Source organism: Ceratotherium simum, chromosome 21 (assembly GCF_057802395.1).
Source record: "Ceratotherium simum simum isolate JZ-2026a chromosome 21, ASM5780239v1, whole genome shotgun sequence".
Lineage (NCBI taxonomy): Eukaryota > Metazoa > Chordata > Mammalia > Perissodactyla > Rhinocerotidae > Ceratotherium > Ceratotherium simum.
The window spans coordinates 4,016,020-4,039,885 of record NC_141920.1 but is presented as its reverse complement, the minus strand read 5'-3'; the positions used below and the strand labels follow the sequence as shown (position 1 = coordinate 4,039,885).

Here is a 23,866-nt window from a genome sequence, read left to right as displayed (position 1 = left end):
GACCCTCAAAGGCCTCAGCAGCTGAACCCCAAGCAAGGGAGGCACCACATCCTCCTTTCAGCCCAACTAGGAGGCTGGTGTCATCCTTTCTGGGACGGCCACCTGTCTGGTCCTTGAGACTCCTTGCTCCCCCGCTCAGTCCTTGGCTGTGCCCCCATTCCTGGGCTCACCATGCCTCAGAGTGTGAGCCCCTAGGGGACAAAGCTTGCATTTTGTTAATCTCTGCCTTCCCAGAGTCGGCACCGTGCCAGACGCGTAGTGGGTGATTGAGAAACGTTTGCATAATGGGGCATCAGTGGTGGGATGGTGGGTGCAGCGGAGAGTTGGTTATGTGCAGCCATGAAAGTGTCACGTGACAAACAACCCCAGTACTTCAGAGGCGTACAGCAACAGTGTTGGTTGTCGTCTGTCTGGGCCGGCCTTGGCTGGCAGGACGGGGGCAGCTTGGCTCTGCCCCACCTTCCTCTCATCCCCCAGCACGTTGGCCTGGGTGTGTCCTCGGGGCGAGGGCCGGGGTCCACAGGGGGAGCAAGCAGGAGCGTGCAGGCGCCTTTGAAGCTCCTGCATCAAAGCTGCTGATGTCCCGTTGACCGAAGCAAGCCGCAAGGCAGAGCCGGGGTTAGGGTGGGGGCATTGTGCAGTCTCCCGAGGGTGTGGGAGTAAGAGAGCGCACAGGCAGGCAGTGGTGTGCACAGAGCAGAGGCCAGTGGGTGTTGCAATGCGAAGACAGGCTGTGGGGAGGGGCTCCCGGGTGTGTGGGAGGGGTGTAGGGTACCCTCCAGGGCCCGGGGTGGCGTACTTCCCAGGAGGGCACTTCCTAGGAATGAAAGCCTGCAGGCAGAGAGGACAGGCTCAGCTGACAGCAGAATCTCCTTGCAGATGCTGAAAGCAAAGCGTGCCCCCCTGACGGAGGCCCCGGAGCTGCACAGAGCGAGCCGTCCACTCCCAAGCAGGAGGCTCTGACTTCGGGAGAAGCCCAGCCGGGAAGCCCCTTGGCCCCCGGGACAGACCAGGCTTCCCTGGAGGAGCTGCTGTCCTCGGACGCTCATTCGGACGATGCAGGTATTGGCGGGAGATGGTGTGGGGTTGAACTGCTGCCAGGATGGCCGTCGGCTGGGTTGGTAAAGGGGGTCCCCAGTCAGGGCCTGGGCAATGGCTCCTAGAAGACTGTCCTCAGAGGCACAGCCGTGCCCCGGGCTCTGAGTCCTGCTACACTCCGCCATGTGGCTGAATTTAAACGTTTGCTGGAGCATTTATTTTCTCCAGCGTCTTCCTAAGTCTGACACAGCCTTGTTAAAGATGTTCAGAGGTGGCCTTCCCATGTACCCTCCTCCCAGGATATCTTTGCTTGTTCACTGGGAACCTCTGAGCAGGAACATTCTCTCCAAAGGAGCCGGTGTCCTGTGGGAGCATCTTAGCTGACCCCAGGACAGTAGGGCAGGACAGAGGGAGAGGGACCTTCCTGGTGGCCCAAGTCCTGCAGCAGGTGGCTGCCTCCTCCGCGGAGGATGGCCTCTTTCCCTGGTGGAGTGCCTCGGTGCCTGCACGCGGCGCCCCGGAGCTGCTGGGTGCAGGGGAAGGCGCGGTGTGCCCCACTGCTTGTGTGCCAGGGCACTCCTCACTGCGTCTCTGCCTGCTGTGCCTGGTGCCTTGCTCTAAGCCTCGTTTTCCCCTCTGTTAAATGGGGAAACAGTGGGGCCTGTATCAGCGTTGTTTGGAGGGTGGGAGGAGCTTAGCACAGTGCCTGCCACATTGAGTGATTATTGGTGGTGGTGGTTCTTACTGTTGTTATTCTAATAGAATAGGCCAGGACAGTTGCCAGCTGTGGGGAAGGGGAGGAGAAAGGAAGAAAAGAAGGACGGAAAGGAAGAGAAGCATGAACCCACCAAAGAAGCCTCTGGGAGCTTTGAGAGATCCACGCCACCCGCTCTCTCTGACCCGTTTGGAGTGTTTTTATAGATATCTTCCGGGAGAGCTCACTGTCGAGCTGGAAGCCTGTTCCCTCGTAAATTGCAAGCATGACTGGGACAGGCCCGGCGTAGGGGCTGGAACTTGAGCTGTGTCTCCACAAGTGTGGGAGGTTGGAAGTCCAGGCCGTGTGGACAAGCCTGCTGGGGCTTCTGTGGCCGGCAGGTCTTCTGCTTCAGAGCCAGTGGGCATCTGTTCTCTGTTGCTTCCTTCTGGCAGAGAAGTCTCACGCCTACACTTGTCGCTGGCTGCCCCGTCCACAGTGTCCCTCCAGCGTCAGCAGGCACCTGCCAAGAGGCATGTGCTGCCCTCCCTGGGGGTGGCTGTACCTCTCCAGTTCCCCCTGTCTTGGGAAGTGATAGATGTTTGGGGTCTGAAAAGTTCTGGCCCTTGGGACAGTTGTGGCCTCTCCCAGAGGCCCTCTTGGCAACCCCCTGTCCACATGTCCCCTGGCATCAGACTTCAGGTTGCTGGTTGTCGTGACTTTGATGGCTGAGTGAAGCATCCATTGCCTCCCATCTGTGGTTCTTGTAGCCACACCCTGCCCTTGGCCACAGAGCCTCCTGCTGGCACCTGGCACTTCTCCTCGGCGGGTTCTTTGTGTTTGCTCAGCTCTGAGGAATGTGCCTGCTCCCATCAACGCCCCTGCAACCTCGGGCACTCTCTCTAGCCAGATGCTTGGTTTGGGGATGGATTCTTGAGAGCAGAGTTGGTTTGTTGAGACCATAAATTTGCATTAAGGACCTTTTCCTGAGTGAGACGTGCTGTTGGGTCTGGGGATCATAAACCTGATGGCCTCCTGAGTTAAGTTCGTGGCAGCAGGCACACGCACAGAGCCTCGTCCTCAGGTCTGAGGCCCGGGCAGCTGAGCTGGGGCCTGAGGGATGAGTAGGAGTTGGCTGGGCAGAGAGTGAGAGACCATCCTGGACAGGAGGAAGGACGCTTGTGGAGACTGAGAATGGGCTCAAGGGCCAAGTGTAAATAATGTTGGCTATGTGGGTCAGAAGGCCTCTGTGCAACCACTTGCCTCTGCCCTGGTAGCACAAAAGCAACCATAGACAGGTGCAGGTGAAAGGCGATGACTGTGTGCCAGCAAACTGTATGTACAAAAGCAGCCCACAGGCCCGGTTTTGGCAGGTGTGGTTGGCCTGGGAGCAGGAAAGACCAAAGGACTTTGGCAGGGCTGAAGGCTTGCAAGGGTGGCCAGAGCTGGGGTAGGATAGAGGGGGTCAGGCAGGCAGCCTTTCTGTGCAGGTAGTTGGAGCCTCGGATAGGGATGGGGATGGAATGACGATGAGGTTTGCAGGATAGGAGGAGCCCTGGGCCTCAGGGTGGGGCAGGGCCTGGGGCGTGAGACCCACTGGGCCTGGTCACTGTGTGATCCACACGGCGCAGCCTCATCCCGTGGCCGGGCTCTTCATTCTGCCTGCCCCAGTGCAGTCCCAGGCCCCTGGGGATGGGGGATGATTTTACGTGGGTGGCACAGGCACACGGTTAGAGAACATTTTAATAGTGATGTTTATTTTTATTAATTGGGGCAAGTGGTGTGGATTTCTCATTTGGGGTAGTGATAGAGATTTTCTTTTCATGGTAAGTTAAAAAGTGTGTGTTCACATAAGTAAAATGCAGCAAGCAGAAGTATGGGAAGTGCAGAGAAACGTCCACTCTGAAGCAGCCCGAAGCCTAGCTGGAGAAAGCCCCGTTCGTTCCTTACCCCGTAGTAGCAGCTGGTGATCTTTGTCATAAGGCCGAGACGATAAGAGCTGACGTCCTCGGCCAGTGTGCAGGGTGCTGTGCATATATTAGCTCATTTAACCTTGGAAACACCCCTCGGAGATCAGCACTGCTGTTGCCCCCTCTTACTCCTGATGAAATGGAGGTGCGCAGGGTAAGCAACTCATCCAAGAGTAAAGAATTAGGGAATTGAGAGCAACGCCTGTGAATCAGGCTGACCCAGGTCTGAGATGTGACTGAACTACTCACTAAGCTGTGTGGCCGTGGACAAGTCACTCAACCTCTCTGAGCCTGTGTCATCAACCATAAATGAGGGTAATCGTCGCACCAACCTCTCAGGGTTACTAAAATTAAATTAAGTAATCCCCAGGAATCACTTAGCTCAGTCCTAACACACAGTGAGTCTTCAGAAAGTGTTTGCTGCTGCTGCTAGTGATTGCCACCGTCACCATTGTCATCATCCTCATCGTTTGTGTCATCATCTTCATTTTATCATCATCATCGTGGAAAAGCAGCCCTTGGAGAGTGGTACATTCACACTCATATTTGGCTGCCGGCAAATGCCCCTGAGGCCCTGTCTTGAGCAGCACGTGTCTTTAGGGGTGTGGGTCCACCTGCATTTTACTGTAAGCTGGGACCCCGTGGGGTCACTTGCAGCCCTGCAGGCCTGGAATCCTGCACCAGGGACACTGACCACCACTGCAGCTCCCAGTGTCTGTGGAGAAGCCTGGCCTCGGCGCAGCCCTTCAGTGAGGGAGCAGATCATAATTTAACGCAAGGACATTAAATTCACTCCTTAAAAAATTGCAAGTCAACCTTTAAAAATTGAGAGTGTTTGCAAAAATCCACACCTCTAGCTAGCTTCTTTTCATCCTTCAAAGTTCGGGCCCCACTGGGCTGGTGTCCCCACCCAGCGACCATCGCTGAGAGCTGAGAAGGGGTCGTTCCTTTTGGGGGAATCTTGATATTGCTTCTTGTCCTGCAAAGCCTGAAATGTTTACTATCTGCCCTGTCGATAAAAAGTTCACCAGCTCCTCTTCTAGAAAATAAGTGAGGAGAGGGCCATACAGAAGTATGTCAATCAAACGTGTTCCGTCAAGACGTACAGTAGGTCATGGATGTGCATGCGTGGTTGAGCGTCAGTTACTTCTGCTCCTAGATGTGAGCCCTACGTTGGGGTTCGTATGGCAACACAGGAGCCTCAGCTGGGGGTTGAGTCAGTGAGAAGAGACCTCTGCTGGTCCGGGTGGGACAGGGATAGCCCTGAGGAAGGGACCCCAGGTGCAGGGCACATGCAAAGCTGATACTGGCTTCTGCGTGTTTTTTTTTTTAATTTGAAACAACACTTGAGACTTACTGTTAAAATTTCTGTTTTGACAAGATTCTGAACTATAATGGTAGCTACAGGCTCACATAAGATGCAGAGGAAGATGTAGGCTTAGAGAGATGTTGAAAAACCGGTTACCCAGCCTGTGGACCCCTCAGACACCTCAGGGACACGAGCGGTCAGGGTGTGATGAGCATGGATGGGTTTTGTGGGGAGATGTCGGAGGAGGGTTTTTGGTGAGAGTTGCTGGTGTGTTGAGTCCCAGGGTCCTCAGAGCAGAGGTTGGGGGACCCACACTTCCACCTTGGGCTAGTGGGGTGGGGGAACCTTCATGGGGCTGTTAGAAGCTTCCCTTGGGATCTCTCTGGTTGAGGAGCTGTGGGCTGTGACCACTGACTCACTCCCAGAAAATCCAGAGCTGTCTTATCTAGTACAGTAGCCACTAGCTGCATGGTTAGTTAAATTAATTAAAACCAAATAAAGTTAAGAATTCAGCTCCCCGGTCACACCAGCCTCTTGTCAGGTGCTCATTGGCCACACATGGCTAGTGGCTACTGTAATGGACAGGGTGGAAACATTTCCATCATCTCAGAAAGTTCTGTTGAGCAGCCCTGAGTGTGCGAGGTGGCTGCCTGTCCACTTGGGTGCACAGCCAGGAGAGTTTTTGCTGTTTGGATTGGCTAGCCCTTCCAGAGTTGTCTGCACCAGCAGAGACCCTGTGACCCAAAAAGCCAAAGCCCTTTACGGAAAATGTTTTCCAACCCCTTTGGCAGGATGTGGAGAATGGATAATTTGGAGAATGGCTGTGGGACAGGGTGAAGAGCAGCAAGGATAGGAGCTCAGAGGACATGGCAGCGGACACTGGGAGGACAAGTGGGCGCTTCTGAGAAATATTTTGGAAGGAAAGTGCACAGGATGTATCCATGAATTAGATATAAGGGGCGATGTACAGGGTGGAGAGGACAAGAGAGGGAGAGAGTGTTGTGTCCAGTCTGGCTGGACAGTTGGGGATGGAGGGCCGTGTAGTAAGCCTGGTGAAGGTGGGGCTCTGTCTTGGTCAGTGCCATGTCCGCAGCTCCTAAAAGGGTGCCTGAGCCCCATAATTGCTTAAGAACATTTGCAAGATGGATGGATGGATGAGTGAGAGAGAAGGGGAAGACTGGGAAGGGATTTCCCATGGGAAATCAAGAGATAGGTTTATTTTGCCTATTTGACCTCTAGATGGAGAGGTCAAAGTGGCTGATAATGTACGAGTCTGGAGCTCTGAGGAAAGGACAGGGTCAACAGAGGTGGGATTGATTCTGAGGCCGGAGGACTGGATGGGACCACCCAATGAGAGAGTTAGATGGAGATGAGGACCAAGGGCTGGATTCTGGGACAGTCCAGGTGGAGCCTGTGAGAGGCTGAGCAGGAGTGGCCAGCGTGGCAAGAGGGAACCGGGGCAGAACCAGGAGAATGTGGTGTCCAGAAGCCAAAGAGAAGTGTTCAAGGTGGAGAGACTGAAAGGACTGTGCTGAGACAGATCCAAGTGGACCTGCTCTGGCTGACCTGGGGTGAGAACCCTGACCCCGGCTGCTCTATCTCCCATTAACCCTTCCCTTGGCGACGCTGCCAAGAGAACCATGGAGTCCAGTTCAGGCACTGCTCACCTCGTCCAGACTCCTGGGCCTGTGGAAGGAGACCATATCCCATGGGGAGAAACTGGCCTGTTTCTATGGTGGCAGGACCCAGGCTTGTGCTGTGAGAGTATGTCACAGCCATGAGCTTGCTGTGGGCCTCCCTCCCAAGTAGACACCATAGTGCGTCCCTTCAGAAGTCTAAATAGTGTCTACCTCAAGCAATGGTTCTCAACCATGGGCAATCCCTCCCCCGCAGGGGACATTGGGCAGTGTCTGGAGACATTTTTGGTTGTCACAACTGGCATCTGGCAGGCGGAGCCCAGGGATGCTGCTAAACATCTTACAGGACAGCCTCTCTTGACAAAGAGTTATCTGGCCTCAAATGTCAGGAGTGCCAGGGTTGAGGACCCCTAACCTGGAATGAGAGGGACACTCATCTCTGTTCTAAAGTCACCTTTCTCTCTGGCAGTGTGGCTCTTAACTGTCCAAAGTCGGACGAGTGATGCCCAGCTCCAGACCTCTCCTCTGGGACCTCACGTCAGCCTCCCCTCCATTGTAGGGGGCAGAATCGGTTATTTTATACAGATATTTGTACAGATGAGGAAACAGAGGCTCAGAGAGTTAGAGACCAAGGTCACATGTCTGGAAATGAGTCCAACACAACAGAGGAAGGGATGGAGGTGGGAGACTGACGTGCCTGAGGCCAGGTGAGCCATCCCTGTGCCATTTGTCCCCCCGAAACCGTGACTTTGGGAACATGCTGGGTGCCCAGAGGACAGAATCTGAGCCTGTACGGAGCACTGTGAGCTCATGCCGGCCCCAGGCCTGGTGCTTCCAGCTGCAAGCTTGGCCGCTGAGGGCCTGGCTCTGGGGCATCGTCTCCCCAGAGTTAGTGTCCACTGCCCTGCTCTGATTTACATGAGACAGGAACCCCAACGAAGTCATCGGACAGGTGCACGCATGGAGAAGAAGGACATTTCTGTGCTTACCTGTGGCTTAACAAGGAAATCACACAACTGTTTTTACCAGGAAAACACAAAATGTTTATTTTAGTGTTATTATTAGTGGAAAACTTATTAAATAAAAAATCAGAATTGTGAACTCTTAGAAGTTATAGGTTACAGTTCGTAGGACATAACAATAGTCTTGAAGTCTAGGAGTCTTTTAAAAACTATTAACGGGGGGCTGGCCCCGTGGCTTAGCGGTTGAGTGCACACGCTCCACTACTGGCGGCCCGGGTTCGGATCCTGGGTGTGCACCCACGCACTGCTTGTCCGGCCATGCTGAGGCCGCGTCCCACATACAGCAAGTAGAAGGATGTGCACCTATGACATACAACTATCTACTGGGGCTTTGGGGAGAAAAAGGAGAAAAAAACGGAGGAGGATTGGCAATAGACGTTAGCTTAGAGCCGGTCTTCCTCAGCAAAAAGAGGAGGATTGGCACGGATGTTAGCTCGGGGCTGATCTTCCTCAAAAAAAAACCAAAAAAAACTATTAACAAATAACGCTTTCGAGGATAGTTTTATAAATAATAATAACAACAACAACAGCGTGGGTACCCATACAGGACAGAGGGGTGAGGAGCACACTGTAGTGGTTGTTCTCAGTTCAGACTAACTTCGTGATACAGAACTGAGTCTGCCCTCTGCAGTGGGTGGGGAAGGGGGCATTTCGTTTCTCAGATTTTGAACATCAGGAGTTAGAAGGGCAAGCCCTTCTAAGGCAAAGCCTACATTTCCATGAGCTTCACAAGAGTAAGGGACTGGTCCGACAGGTTTTCAACTTCCAACATGGACAGTAAAAGAATAGAGGTGGTGACAACAATAGGACGTGCAGTGTTTGCTTCAAAAGTGTCCCTGGAAGCTCTCTAGGGTCAGGGAGCTGGCGTGCCTCGGTCAGCACTGTGTTTTCAGCACCGTGGACAGCGCCCGCCCATGGTAGGCCCTCCAGAGACGTTCCCTGATGGATGGACGGATCCCACACAGGGGCTTTAGGACCAGTCAGGCTGTTCCCGGGGAGTGTTAGTGTCTTCCTCCTTCGCTGGTTGTAAAGATGAAATGAGACGATTTGCCGCAAGGCCCTTGCCCAGGGCTGGGCACCAGGGGTGTGCTCTGGGAAGGCAGGAGTGCTGGGGTCCTGAGGTGGGATGGGAGGCTGCCTCTCTTGTATCAGGGAAGAGGAAGAAAGGGGGTTCAGGGACAGTAGGTTCCTGTTTAAGTCAGGAATGTGATTAGAGTCCCCCAATCTGATGGCCTCAGTTTCCCCTGTAAAGCCAGAGGTGAGGCTGCATGGGAGGAAGAGGGAGGGAGGTGAGAAGCTGGAGGTAGGAAAGGGACAGAATAGGTTTGAAGCAGGAGACTGCAATGGAGGCAGAGCTGAGGGCCCTGGAGGGGGTTCGTCCTGAGATGGCTGTGATGGGGCTTCTGTGTCACTTTCTCCTGCGGCACTTGATAGGGGTGGGATGGGCAAACAGAGGCTTTTCCAGAGATGGGATTTTTCCAGAGAGTTAAATGAGAAGGAAGTGAGGCAGAGGACTCATGTGATGGTCGTTGCAGTGATGGATGGTGGGGCTTGAGCTGTATAAAGAAAGAAGTGAGAGGGCCGGCCCCGTGGCTTAGCAGTTAAGTGCACGCGCTCCGCTACTGGCGGCCCAGGTTCGGATCCTGGGTGCGCACTGAGGCACCGCTTCTCCGGCCATGCTGAGGCCGAGTCCCACATACAGCAACTAGAAGGACGTGCCACTATGATGTACAACTATCTACTGTGGCTTTGGGGGGGAAAAAAAAAGGAGGAGGATTGGCAATAGATGTTAGCTCAGAGCCGGTCTTCCTCAGCAAAAAGAGGAGGATTAGCATGGATGTTAGCTCAGGGCTGATCTTCCTCACAAAAAAATAAAAAATAAAAAATAAAAAAAATAAAAAAAGAAAGAAGTGAGAAAGAAGAGGGTTGATGGATTGGGAGAAAGCAGAGGGGTGGACGGGCTCAGAAGGCAGGGCTCAAGGCGGTGGGGGAGTGGTTCTGGGGGAGCCTGAACCAGCAGCTGGAGAAGAGAGGAAGGGGGCTCTGGGCAGGCTGACCCTTCCTTAAGGGCTGACTCTGCCCCTCTCCCCGCGCTGGTCTTGGCTGGCATGCCTTGGGGACAGGGCTGCTAAAAGCTGAACATGTAAAATCAGTAGCTGCTGGGGGCCAGCCCCATGGCCTAGTGGTTAAGTTCAGCGTGCTCTGCTTCGGCAGCCTGGGTTTGGTTCCTGGGTAAGGACCTATACCACTTATCGGTGACCATGCTGTGGCAGTGACCCACATACAAAATGGAGGAAGCTTGGCACAGATGTTAGCTCAGGGCGAATCTTTCTCAGCAAAAAAACCCCAAAATCAATAGCTGCAGAATCTGAGGGTCTACAGTGTGCCAGGCACACTTCTCATTGTCACTTCTTGTTTAAACCTCATAACAATCCTGTGAGGGACTCTTGTTATTAGTCTGATGTCGTATGTTGGGGAGGAGAATAATTTTCTTTTAACCCTTCTGGGTTCTTAGCTGAGACATCCCTGTAATAAAAGACAGATTACAGGAGAAAAACAAAAGTTTAATACCATGTATGCCTCCTGTGTAAGTGGGAGAGATCCAGGAAAACTGAGTAACTCGCCAAAATGGCCAAAGCCACCACCTTATACGCCATCTTCAGCTAAAGACAAAAGAGGATGTGGGGGGTGGGGAGTCAGGTATGGGAGGTGACCACGAGAAGCACAGTAAACAAGGGTGAGGTGGTTATGCAGGTTTAAGTCCTTGCTTTCTGCATTGATAAGAGTTTTTAGACATAAGGTCATCACCCTCTTCCTGGTACATTGAGGGAGACACCCTTACAAATGGAGATTTCTCTTATAAATGTTTTTTACAAAGGGCAACTTCTACTGGGTTTGCAGAGCTTCTCCGATGTCTGCTGCTTATTAAAGATAATCAGCCTAAAATAACCCTTATGCCAAAGAGATGGATTTTGGGGTGACAAATTCCACTCCCCCTCACATTCATGGGTCAGTGGAGGTGCAGGAGGTTTAGTAACTTATCCAAGATCACAGAGTAAGTGCAGGGGCCGACTAGAGCCAGATGTGTCTCCTTCTAAAACCTGTGATCGTGACCAGCACCCCTAGGTGAGGTGGGAGCTTTGGCGCCACCGATGGAGCGGAAAAAGGGACAGAATCATCCGGGCTCTTGAAGTTCTTTCCGTCCTTCCTTCCCCCTCCTCCTCTCCCCGCTTCTGATGTTTCTATTGATAGCTGAACTCCCAGGAAGTCAAGTCTCTGTGTGAAGGGACCCCTCTGTGCTCTGCTCCATGTTAACAGTCCCACCCAGCCAAAGCCCCTTGCTCACATTCACCCCAGTCGGAGGAACCGTGGTTTGTGAACTCTCTGTTTTGCCTTTGAACCAGCCAAGATGCCATCAGCATCCAGAGGTGAAGAAGCAGACACCGCCAGCAGCCTTCCGCCTACCATGGATGAGCACCCTCAAGCCTTAGCTGGGTCCGAGTCCCTGGACAGTCCTTCCAGACCTCTGGAGAGATCCATGGGCCAGCTCCCCAGCCCTCCGCTGCTGCCCACCCCACCGCCCAAGGCAGGCTCCAAAACCACGAAAAGTGTCACAGGTGGGTCCGCATGCATCCTCCATCCACCCGTCCATCCTCCCTTCCTTCCATTCGTCCATCCATGCCTTCAACCAGTCCTGATGGGGCTGCCCCTGTGGGCTGGTTCTCACCCTTTGCTTCTGCGATCGGGGCTATGGGCAGATCCAGAGGAGCAGAGCTGGAGGCAGGAGGGCTGTTCTTAGTGAGAATCTCTAAGGGTTGTCAGGAGCAGACCACTAGGGCTTCCTCAAGCAAATGGAGAAGTCTATTTGCAGGAGTCAAAGGTGTCCTCTAGAACCTGAATGCAGGAAATGCAGCCAGTCCCCAGGATGAGGACTTTCTGTCTGTCTGGATGTTCAGGTGTCTGTCCTCCTATTTCCGCTTCTCTCTGAGTCAATCTCTCTCTCATTCTCCTCCCCCACCCCTCAGTCTCTCTCACTTGCTCTGCTCATCTCTGTTTCACTGATTGTCTCTCCAGTGAGCTCTGTCCAGCAAGACAGAGCCTGGAATAAACACCAGACTGTAGGGTGGTGGTCAGAGAGGGGAGCACGGCTGGGCAGAGGCCCCAGAAGGCGTCCACTTCTGTAGCCTTGGCCACCCTGCCTGAATAATCCCAGGGAGTCGGGACATTTACTCTTGCAGCTTGGATTTCTCTTGTCCCATCTCTGCTGGAAACAGGAGACACTGCTGGTCACAGGGAAAAGGCAGGGCCTTCGCTAATAGGTGATTGTTTATAAGAGTAAATCCTTACATGTTACCCTCGGTGGCAGAGGTGGACGTGAAGATGACAACGATTAGCAGAGTTCAGTAGTTTTGCTCTAAGCGCTTGACCACCAGCCGTAATACCACCACTTACCAGCCAGCACTCCAGGGAGGCCGAGTACACACAGCCCATTCAGAATCCTTGGGCCAGCCCCCGAGGGAGGGCACATGTGCCCAATTTACAGTTGAAGAAACCAAGGCTCAGGGGGCTCCAGCAACTTGTCCCAGGTCCCGCAGCTGATGGAGACTCGAACTCAGATCTGGGCCCAAAGCTTGTAATCCCTGCACTGCTTCCCTGCTGGAGCATTCTTCCCCTCACTTCACCTGGTCAGTGCCTGTGCATCCCAGGCCCTCCTTCAGGGGAGCCTTCCCTGACCCCGACCCCACAGCAACATGCACCTCGCCGTCCAGCGTTGACCATATCGCTTCACTGTGCATGGTGGGCTGAATGGTATCCTCTCGGAATTCACGTCCACCCAGAACCTCAGAACGTGGCCTTAATTGGAAAAGGGTCTTTGCAGATGTAATTAGATAGGGATCAAGTGAGATGATCCTGGGTTAGGGTGGGCTCTAAATCCAGCAAGAGCGTCCTTGTAAAAGACACAAAAGGACACACAGAGAAGATGTGAAGATGGAGGCAGAGATGGAAGTGACGTCTACAAGGGACGGAACGGCAAGGATTGCCAGCAGCCACCATACGCTGGGTAGAGGCCTGGGGCGGTTTCTCCCTCACGCCCCCAGAAGGAACCAGCCCTGCCGACACTTGAGTTTGGACTTCTGGCCTCTAGAACTGTAAGAGAGTAATCTTCTGCTGTTACTCACCTTGTTACAGCAGCCCAGGAACCAGATACTCCTTGTCTGTAGGATTATTCGTCTGTCTCCACCGCCCTCCCCGGATACTAGCCCCACAAGAGCCACCACGTCTCTGGTTCACCATCACGTCCCAGTGCCTGGCACACAGCAGTGCTTGGCAGGTACGAATGACTGTGATTGGAGGAACAAATGGATGTTCTGAACCCCTGTCTGCTTTCTCCATCTTTCTCCGTCTCTGGGAATGAGTCGAAGTATTCAGTCCTTGGGTGACGTGGCCACACAGATTGGAGTAAAAGTTTTGTCAACAAACTGCAAGAGAAGCAAAAAGTTTATTTGGAATCTCAAGAATTGCTATTCGGGGGCACAGATTTGGGTAGAAATGCAAATAGTGTCCCGCTAGGGAGTAAAAGTCGGGGGCTCTTAAAGGCAAAGAAGGGAGGTTATAGTACAAAGAATGTTAATTGGAGTTGGAGGCTGAGAGCTAGTCCTGGCTAAACATTGATTGACTATTGATTCCATCTTCAGAAAGTCCTCAGTCTTTGTGATCAAGATGTCTGTTCTCCTGCTGACATCTCAAACAATGGCTTGTAAAACAGCTGCCCTTTTGGCCCAGTCCAAAGGTTCAGAACAGCAGAGCAGTTTCTCTAGAAAGGCAGCTCCAACTTTATTTTAAAATGGCTCCACTATAGTCAATTTTGACAGTTTTTTCTTTTGTTTGTTTTTTTGCTGAGAAAGATTGGCCCATCTTGGCTAACATCTGTGCCCATCTTCCTCTATTTTGTATGTGGGATGATGCCACAGCATGGCTTGATGAGCAGTGCATAGGTCCATGCCCAGGATCTGAACCTGCAAACCCTGGGTCACCGAAGCAGAGTGCGCACATGTAACCACTACGCCTCTGGGCTGGCGCCAATTTTGACACTTTTGACGCAAAATAATGCTGTCTTGCATCTTGTTACTGTCTCTGTGATAGTCCCCTTCTCCATCCATCGAAACCTGAAACGATGGGAACTCCATTTGGTTGGGCACCCTCACTGCGCTTCCTTCTGGCTCATGTGTCATTTGTACGGACCCTCAGTCACTCAGTAGCCCAGAGACTCTGCTTGCACTGAGCTTGAGAAACATCAGACCTCAGACTGCACGAGTTTCATCCACGGTGACTCCTCTGCTGTGTTCCCACGTCCTAAATTCTGGGTCCCCAGCGGCCTCTGAGTTCCACCTGCCCCTCAGTTGCAAGGAACTCTGGAACGTCAGGGGACATTTTCTGACACATCACCAGTTAATCTGGGGACTGGATTAGAGCAGGAATAGCCAGGAGGGTAGTTACGGGCTTTGCACTTCGGCCTGGATCTCTAACAGCTGAGACTACGGTTTGGTGACTTTGTCTTAATTTTCTTGGCTCTCCCTTTTTCTTTTTCTTTTGGGGGAAATGTTTGCTTCAGCGTGTGAACACCAGGTGGCAGCAGAGGAGGGGGAAGGCCCCTCACCTGGGCTTAACTAGGCCACAAGGGGACAGCATGCACAAGCTGAGTCCCCACTGGATGCTTCCTTGTCTGAGAAGGCCTGCGCAGCAGCCCCCAGCCCGCCGCCCTCCGCCAGACGTCAGAGTCACACACAGGCTTGCTTGGCTGGGTCTGCATGGTGTTTTAATATTTTTTAAAAAAATTTTTTTTAAAAATTAAAAAAATATATTTTTTAAAAAATTGCTAACATTTTAAACATAAAGTATGTTTAAGTTTTAAATATTAATACATATAGAAACAGGAAAATTTTTACCTGTAATCCACATTTCTGGCTTTTCTTTAAAAGTCTTAACGTCTGGCAGCCCCCCGAGTTGCTGGAGCCCCACTAAGAAGGGCAGGTGGTCCTCTGTCTGCCGCAGTCCCCGCCCATCCCTGTCATGTGACTTGCATGCGTCACCTTGGCTCGCCTGTGTTTCACCTGCCTGGACCCTGGAGACGTGTGAGTTACCCGCTCAGGCAAAGCCTTCCCTGCCCAGATCCAGCTGGGTGACAGTCAGCTCCCTGTATGGGGGTCTCGTGGCCTCTGCCAACTACACTTGGCGTCATGCTCCTAGGTTCCGATCCTGCCCCACCACCCCCTGGAGGTATGTCCTTGAGTTGGCTTCTGACCCTCAGTTTCCTCATCTGAGAAATGGGAGCGATAAGAGGTCCTCCGGGCAGGTAAATTGCTCAGCAGAGCGGTAAGTGGGAGACACGTGTTCGGTGTGTCTATGATTGACAGTGGGAGACCCTGGGGGGAGTCCCAGCTGAATGAGCACAGGCAAGCCTGTGCCTCGGTTTTCCCATCTGTACGGCAGGCTAGTAGTGCCTTCCTGGTAGGACTAGGGTGAGGATTAGAGGAAGTGGTGGTTAGAGCGTCACCTGCTTGGGAGGTGGTCACTGTGATGAGCAGGGACAGCCCCTGGAGGGGCTGAGGCTGGTGGGGGATGAGCTGGCGGGGTATCTTGGGGGCCACACTTGGAGTGGAGCCCCGACCATGCTCTGCCTTGCCCATGTCTGGCGACATCTTGCGTGGCTGGCACCATTTCATCCCTGGGGTCTCAGCTCACATGTCCCCTCTGCGGAGAAGCCTCAACTGGCCCTCCCTGGCCCCGTCCCCCCAGCCACCCGCATGGCTCTCTCTCCCTGAAATCACTTTGTTCCCTTTCTGTCTGCCTGTCCTCTGCCTGGCTCCACCCAGCTCGCCTGGGGGCCTGGGGGCCTGGGCTGTTTCCCTCTTACCTGGCGTGTGCAGCGGGTGCTCATGAAGAAAGCTACGTGGGAGTCCTCAGCGGGCCTCACAGGCTCCCTTCTAGCTTTGAGTTATCCTTTCGTTGAGGCCGTCTGCATTCCAGGATTGCATCAGAGAGGTTTTGGTTCTGGTTTTTAGGAAGTAGGAGTGGTTTAGATCTCTTTTTTGTTTTTTCCTGTTGGTGTTTAAAAAAGGGAGTTGATTTGTTTGTGCTGGTCCAGCGGGAGCCTGCTTCTGCTGAGACACGTTTGGGAAGGAGAATCTGTGTCTGAAAACCTCCTGGATGCCAGACAGCACGCCTCCTGCTTGGGCTCCTGCAGCCCCTGCCAGGGAGCTGTGGGCCCATTTTACAGTCAAGAAGGCTGAGCCTTCCAGAGCTTAGGGGACGTGCTCGGGTCTCACAGCTGGGAAGTAGCAGATTGAGACCGGAGGCCAGATCTGTGCAGCGACAAAACTCACGCTTCCTGCTGCCCTAAGCACCTAACACCGTGCAGGATGGGGCATTCACATTCAGGACGCGCCTGTTGAAGGAAGGGAGGGGGGCTCGCCTTCTTAGGTTGGCTTTGAGCGTCTGTTCTGAATCATCTTCAAACTCATCCCAGGTAAATAAATGTTATTTATTACGTGCCAGGCCTGGGGATGCAGCGGTAAGAAAGGGAGACACAGGCCCTGCCTGGAGACTCCAAGTTGGGTGAGAAGGACAGACCCGAGGAAGCAGCTCATTCCTAGTGGGAGGAGAAGGGTGTCGGGGCTGGGTCCATACGGCAGGTACAGGGAGCTCTAAATGAGGGTGGAGATTCATGGAAGTTCCCCTGAGGAAGTGACGTTGGGGCAGAGGAGGGGAAAAGCATTTCAGGCAGAGGGAATAGCCTGTGTAAAGGCTCAGAGTAGAGAGAGAACATGTTCCCTTCAAGGACTGGAAAGAGCCTCATGTGCTGGAAGGAAAAGAACATGGAGCCAGTGGAGGGTGTAAAGCCGGAGGGCTGAGCAGGGGCAGCCTGTGGGGCCCTGGGACTGGGCCATGAGCCCCGATCACATCTTAAAGAAATTTGGAGAGCTGTGATCAGATTCACCTTCCAGAAAGCTCCCACTGGGTGAGTTATAGGGAGAGGGCTGGAGGCAGAGGTGAGTGGATGATGTGGGGAAGCAGAGAAGGGGCTGTGTTGGTCTTCCAGGCTGAGCGATGGCTGCAGAGCTTGGGAAGTTCTTCCAGGTTCCACAAAAGGAAGTGTGGCTTCAGGAAGCTGAGTTCGTAGCAGAGAAACAGGAAGGAGGGTTTTCTGTGCCTGAGACCTTGCAGGGGGCCTGTTGGCACTGATGTCTGTGGAGCTCGCCCCCTGGCAGAGGGGTCCATGGATGGAGCAGCACTGGACAGAGGCACACCCTGTCTCTGGCTTTGGGGGCAGGGGGCCTGGTGCAGCATCTCGGATGGGGCGTTAGTGGGTTCGCCTGGCCAGAGGCCTGGGTCCTGTCTGCTCACTGGCTCTTGTCTGTCAGCAAGGCCTTTCCTCCCTGCTCCCAGAGACTTACGTTCTTGTCGGTTCCTCTCGCACCTGCAGGCCAGCCCACACTCTTCCAAGGCTCTGGTGGGAAGAGTACTGACCCTCTCCTCCGAGGACAGCTTTCCACGCCCACAGGGTCTCCACATCTCACCACTGTCCACCGGCCGCTGCCCCCCAGCCGCGTCATCGAGGAGCTGCACAGGGCGCTGGCCACCAAGCACCGCCAGGACAGGTGCGGCCTTTCCCCTGGCAGGGGAGACCCGTGCACCTGAATTCCCATCTGGGCTAGCCTCGGGGGTGCACCTGTGCAGTCACCATGGGCCCCAGGCTGGGCTCAGTGCTCTGCTGTCACCATCTTGAAATTTTTCATAATTGTGGAACAGGGAGCCCCGTGTTTTCACTTTGCACTGGGCTCCGCAAGTTACGTAGCTGGCGTTGGTTGCCATGTTCCGGGAGGGGACAGGCGGGAGGTGTGCACTGTGGGAACCCGGCCACAGAACCCCTGCCTTTCCCCCGGGTGGGGTGGGAGCCTCACAGGAGAGTCGTGAGAGGGAAGCAGCTGTCCCCTTGTCCCAGGATTCTGATGGCTTCCAGTTTCCATTATGCCAGAGTGTAAGAAAGCCTGTTCCTAAACCCACTCTTTTATTCTTGATCTCCTGTGGGTCATAAAGTGTGAAGGAGAGTGAATCGTTGGAGGGCAAAGCAGATAATGGAACACACGTATGGTTTGGCAGAAATATTACACAAACAAATGCCCTTCTCTGTTCTCAGGAAGTCCTTGGTCTACGTTGCACTGAGTTTTGGCAAGTTTTATTATGTGCATGTCTGTGCCCTTTAAAACGGTGCATTCTGAACGACCGTGTGCCTGGGCCTCAAAGTCGTGTGTGCCTTCTGGTGTTTCTTGTCCTGTGTGTTTGGGACGGAAGCTGAGAAGTCGCATGTATTTGGGGGCCGTCTTTGCAATACCCATTGTAAGCCCCTAAGGCGGTTTGCTGGGTTTCCACGTGAAGGGGACAACGTACAACCTGAGCTGTCTTTCCGATTCAGTTTTCCAGGAAGGGACAGTAAAGGGTCCCCGAAGAAGCGGGTAGACGTCCGACTGTCGAGAACGTCCAGCGTGGAGCGGGGCAAGGAGCGGGAGGAGGCTTGGAGCTTCGACGGGGCCTCGGAGAACAAGCGGACTGCGGCTCAAGAGTCCGAGGAGAACAAGGAGAACTTGATCATGAACTCCGAACTCAAGGACGACCTGCTTCTGTATCAGGACGAGGAGGCACTAAACGACTCCATCATCTCTGGTGAGGAGAGGGCGGGTCCCGGCGTGTGGGAATCTCCCGCCAGAGGTGGTGTCTCCGGGCGGGGCACAGAGCCCGTGCTCGACTTGGCGCGTCTGCCCCGAGCAGGGAGCGGGGACAGCGTCGCGGGCCTGCCCCCCCAGTAATGGAGGGAGACTCACCTCTGAAGACGAGCAGGGGTGCGTGCAGACGGCTCAGGCACCGTTCAGGAGGCACCGAGGGAACTTGTTTTATTTTGATAGTTGCATATTAATTTTCATGTGTATTTGAAAAAACATAAAAGAGACTCAGCAGGTGACTTTGAGAATATCTCTGCTTGGCATGACATGGCAGAAAGCAGTATAGATGGTACTCACATGCCCGGTATTAGGAAAATACAGTGAGAAACGCTGATGGGAAAGTGAGATGAGGTGGGAGGGGGAGAGAAGGAGGGAGGGGGGTTGATTCCAATGGCCGTCTCAGGAGTGGGGTACCCGTGACAGCGCCTCCTTGTTTGGGACCACCACCTCCGTATCTGCCTCACAACGTGTTCTCGAGGTCAGAGAAATTGCTCTGTCCTACCCTTGAGGACTCGGGCTCGGGGAGACAGAGCATCGGAGGCACCCCCATAACAAAGGTACCAGGAGGCGCAGGCCAGGGGTGGACAACACTGAGAGGGTTTACCGTGCCCCTGGCGCAGGCTGCGCTGAGCCCCTGTGGTTCATGGGACGGCCGAGGGTGGACGTGGCTGTAGGCCTTGGAGGGACGGTTCTTGTTATTGAGTGAAGGGTTATTGTGCTTCCTGGAGCATCTCATGGTGGCTGTATGGCCATAGGCAGAGCTCTGGGTAGAGGCACCGGGGACCTGGCCCAGCAAGTCGTTCTTCCTTGGGTGTTGGGTGGGAAAGGGGCGGGGGCTGGTGTTGATTCTGCTCCTGGCTGGTACTAAGCGGGTATGGGTAGTGGGCACCGTGACCAGGTGGACACACCAGGAGCCAGGGTTAGACAGCGGCCTTGGCTGTCACCCCTTCCCGTCACCTTGCCTACCTCTGAGGCTCTTCCACCCTGGTCTAGTGGCGCATTTCTGGGTGTGCATGCTGCAGTGTGTGAGGGGCACAGGCACCCATGTGTGTGGAAGAGGCTGACTCTGATAGTTGAGCCACTGTCTTCGTGGCAGAAACCTGGAGCCAGTCCTTGGCCAAAGGGCCCTGGACAGCTCAGAGGAGGCTAAAGCTTGCAGGGTTTCCCAAATTTATCTGGCCTGGGAACTCGCTCCGTGACACACCCATCAGCCTCCCGCAGGATGGGGTTACATGGGACGTGTCTGAGAACGGCTGGTGTCAGCAGGGGTCACAGGCTGGAGCAGGGTCCCTCAACCTCAGCACCGGGGACGCTGGGGGCTGGCTGATTCTCTTTGGTGGGGCTTGTCTCTGCACTGTAGAGTGTGGAGCAGCATCCCTGACCTCCACCCACTAAACCATCTCCCTCCAGCTCTAGGGGAGGGTCCTTGCCTCCTTCACTTCTGGTGGCTCCAGGCGTTCCTGGGCTTGAGGCCACATCCCTCTGATCTCTGCCTCATCTTCACCTCACCTTCTCTTCTCCTCCCTGTGTCCCCTCCTTCCCTTATAAGGATACTGGTCATTGGATTTAGGGCCCATCTGGATAATCCTGGATGATCTCCTCATTTTGAGACCCTTAATTACATCTGAAAAAACAAATTACATCTTTTCCCAAATAAGGTCACATTCACAGGTTTCCAGGTACACGTGTCTTTGGGGGTCACGATTCCACCCACTACAGCTGCCCTTCATGGTGTAACGTGTTCCTCTCCTTGTTGAGCTCAAGTCAGCCCTCAGGGTCTTTCATCCCTACCCCCCACCCCCACCCGTCCCTGGTGCCCTCTGCAGCGGCACCGGCCCACCTGCCTGAGACGGGACCTGTCGTAAGAAGGCACTGGTGCCCGGCCCCTGCAGCCCTGGCAGATCCCCCTCCTGTCTCGGCCCCCGTTTCCTCATTGATCAGATCAAACCCCCTCATCCTCGGCTCCTATGACAACACCGTGACCTTTCCTTCATAGCTCCGACAAGGTTACAATTTTACACTGATTTTTGTCATTATCTGACTGTTGCCTGTTTCCGCACTAACCCATCAATTAATCAATTATTATTGATTATCTAACTTATATGTTTGACTGTTGTCTTCACGAGGGACAGTGCTAGCATCCATTTGTGCACCATGATACCCCTTGTCCACAGAGTGCCTGGTTCTAGGTAAAAGTCAGTAAGTCGCTGCTGCGTGAATGGCTTTAAATACTGTCTGCAGCTCCCATTCATTGGGTTCATTCCTCCAGCCCGAGTCCCCTGAGCTCCAGGCTGCCTCTCTGTTGACTCAGCACCTGCACCTGGGGTCTTGTAGGTGTCGCTGACATTATGATCTTTGCTTCCAAACCGGGACTGTTCCCCGTCCCTGTAAATGGTGTCTTTGGCCTTCCTGTGGGTGGAGCCACCTGGCCGCTCTCTTGACTTGGCACCTGACATCTGTCCAGATGGCCATAAGTCCTCTTGGCTCCTCTGGAGCTGACCCGGGGTCCGGCCATTTCTCCTCCTCTCTGCTGTATTGCCTTTCCTTCCTGCCAGGACCCAGCCTCCTGATGGGTCTCCTCGTCACTGCCGTCACCCCTTTTCTAGTCTGTTGTTCACACTGCCAGATGTTGGATAACATCACCCCTGCTCACATCCCTCCAGTGGCTTCTCTGGGGGTTAAACACCACATCCTCACCAGGACCCGTGTGGCCTGTCCCCGTCACTCCTGGGCTCATCTCCTCCCCATGCTCCCTGGGACCCAGCTGCACGCAGGCCCTCACTGCTTCTCACATGCACCAACCATGATCCAGCGACCACAGGACTCTCACTGTGCCCAGGAGGTGTGAGTAGCTCTGCTGTGTTTAAAGATTTTATTTATTTTATTTTTTCCCCCCAAAGCCCCAGTAGATAGTTGTATGTCACAGCTGCACATCCTTCTAGTTGCTGTATGTGGGACTCGGCCCCAGAACGGAGGGAGAAGCGGTGCCTCGATGCGCACCTGGGATCCGAACCCAGGCCACCAGCATTGCAGCGCGCGCACTTAACCACCAAGCCACAGGGCCGGCCCTCTGCTGTGTTTAAAACACCGCTTTGTCCAGGAAGCCGGCCCTGCATAAACGGGTGACCCCTCCCCACCGCGGCTCTGCTGGCTTTTCACTTGGCCTCGTTCTCCCCACCCCACAACCCCCACCTGACTTGGCTTACGCGTGTCCCCACCCACATGTAGATACCATGAGGTCAAGGCCTTCGTCCGATAGTTCCTGCTGTGTCTGCAGCCCTGGGGTGCTAAGTACGCAATAAGTGCCAGTTGAGTGAAGGAACAGGCTGTCGGGGGATTAAAGGAGTTCATGGGTGCTGGCCGGCCCGCCCAGAGCGCCCCTGTCCTCAGCCTGGCAGGCCTGTGGAAGATTAGCACTTTCTCCTCTTCCGAAGGTTCTCCCAGGGTTTTGTCAAACCCAAGTCTCTTGTTATTTATCTCTTAAAACCTAGTGTCCTTAAGTGAACACAGTTTGACGGTGGCCTGACAAGAGCAGGGAGGATAGAAGTCATTCTAGAAGCTCTGCTGTCATAAACGCGCCCAGGCTGGTGCCATGCCACCTTTGGACGTCTGCACTTGCTGTATTTGCAAACCCCGAGTGCGCCCCCTCCCTGCCGTGGGGTTTTTGTGGGCACCAGCCTTTGGGGCTCAAGTTCAAGGCCTCACGTTCAGCCCTAAGAACATCCTGTTGAGGGCTGGGCCCGTTACACACACCGTCAGGCACGTCTGGAGATTTCTGCCGTCTGCAAATAGGGCCCCTGTTGCTAGTACCAGGGGACATAATCTGGGGTCCCTGAACCCCTGCAATCGAGTGCAGAAAGCAGGCTCTTTGCTTTTATCACATTCTCATATGTGGCCATAACTCTCCCAAAGTTATGAGTCTGAGATAAAATGCTTGGAGGAAAAAAATCAATATTGGTTCTAGAAAAAGCCTATAAATAAAATGTTACCTTTAAGGGGAAAATTATTCACAGTAGGAAAGGCCCATAAAAGGATCGTGCTTTGCCTGATAGGATGGCAGCAAGGATCAGTTGTTGTTTGCCTCTCTCGAGTTCAGACCCCGCTCCCACCATCACTGCCGGCTCGTTGTTTATAGATCTCTGTGGTGCTGAAGCGGAGAAGTGCCGGGCAGTAGATCATCAATTATTAATCATAAAGACTGCAGTGATATTTACTTATTTATCCATTTAACATGCTGTTGATGGAGGCTTTGCAGGTGTTGTCTTGTCCAATGAGAACACCCCAAGGGAATTTCTGTATCAAACGTCTTGTCTACCTGAATTCTCTGATAGTCAGCATCACATGCTTCTACATTAGAATTTAATTCCTGGAGATGGCGGAGGCCCCACCTGAGGCAGGCCTGCACGTGAATGAGCTGGAAGGCCATCCTTCTTGATCGTAGTGGAAAATGTCATTGTTTTACTCTGGGTCTAACACTTGGATATCCATGCAGCGCTAATACGATGTCTTGATCAACGCAGAAAGGTATGTTACAGGCTGCGTGCTTATGCCTTGTGCTGGATGCCACAGCTCACAGTGTGTACACACACTCCCACAATACGCTTGCACAGGCACATGTCTGCACACGTGGACACCTTTGTGGGCATGTGCAGTTGGTGCCAGGTAGAAGGCAGGACATTGGGAGCATTCTTAAGTCATCAAAGGAGAATTTTTTTTTTGTTGAAGATTTTGTGTTTTAGAGTAGTTTTAGATTCACAGCAAAATTAACAGAAAGGTGCAGAGATTTCCTGTATACCCCCTGTCCCACACCTGCGTAGCCTCCCCCATATCAGCATTCCCACCAGAATGATACATTTGTTACAACTGATGAACCTACATTGATAGATCACCACCCAGAGTCCACAGTTTATATGAGGGTTCACTCTAGGTGTTGTATGTTCTATGGACTTGGACAAATGTATAATGACGTGTCCATCTTTAAGGAATCATACAGAGAATTTTCCCTGCCCTGAACATCCTCTGTGCTCCACCTATTCATCTCGCTCCCCCACCCCCTAAATCCTGGCAACCACTGATCTTTTTATTGTCTCCATAGTTTTACCTTTTCCAGAATGTCATATAGTTGGAATCATACAGGATGCAGTTTTTGCAGATTGGCCTCTTTCACTTAGTAATATGCGTTTACATTTCTGCTGTGTCTTTTCATGGCTGGATAGCTCATTTCTTTTAAGCTCTGAATAATATCCCCTTGTCTGATGGACCACAGTTTATTTATCCATTCACCTCCTGCAGGACATCTTGGTTGCTTCCAAGTTTTAGTAATTATGAATAAATCTGCTATAAACATCCGTGTGCAGGTTTTGTGTGGACATAAGTTTTCAGCTCCTTTGGGTAAGTACCAAGGAGTATGATTGCTGG

General features: G+C 53.3%; 1 protein-coding gene across 1 annotated transcript in view; it reads left to right on the top strand.

Moving 5' to 3' along the window:
* Positions 1 to 23,866, top strand: part of PHACTR3 (phosphatase and actin regulator 3) — a 243,048-nt gene that overhangs the window by 152,810 nt on the left and 66,372 nt on the right. Inside the window, exons 4-7 of the mRNA XM_087444870.1 lie at positions 880 to 1,062; positions 11,075 to 11,287; positions 17,155 to 17,329; positions 18,145 to 18,392. Of these exons, the coding sequence (XP_087300996.1) occupies positions 880 to 1,062; positions 11,075 to 11,287; positions 17,155 to 17,329; positions 18,145 to 18,392 (819 nt within the window). The remainder of the gene's footprint in view (positions 1 to 879; positions 1,063 to 11,074; positions 11,288 to 17,154; positions 17,330 to 18,144; positions 18,393 to 23,866) is intronic.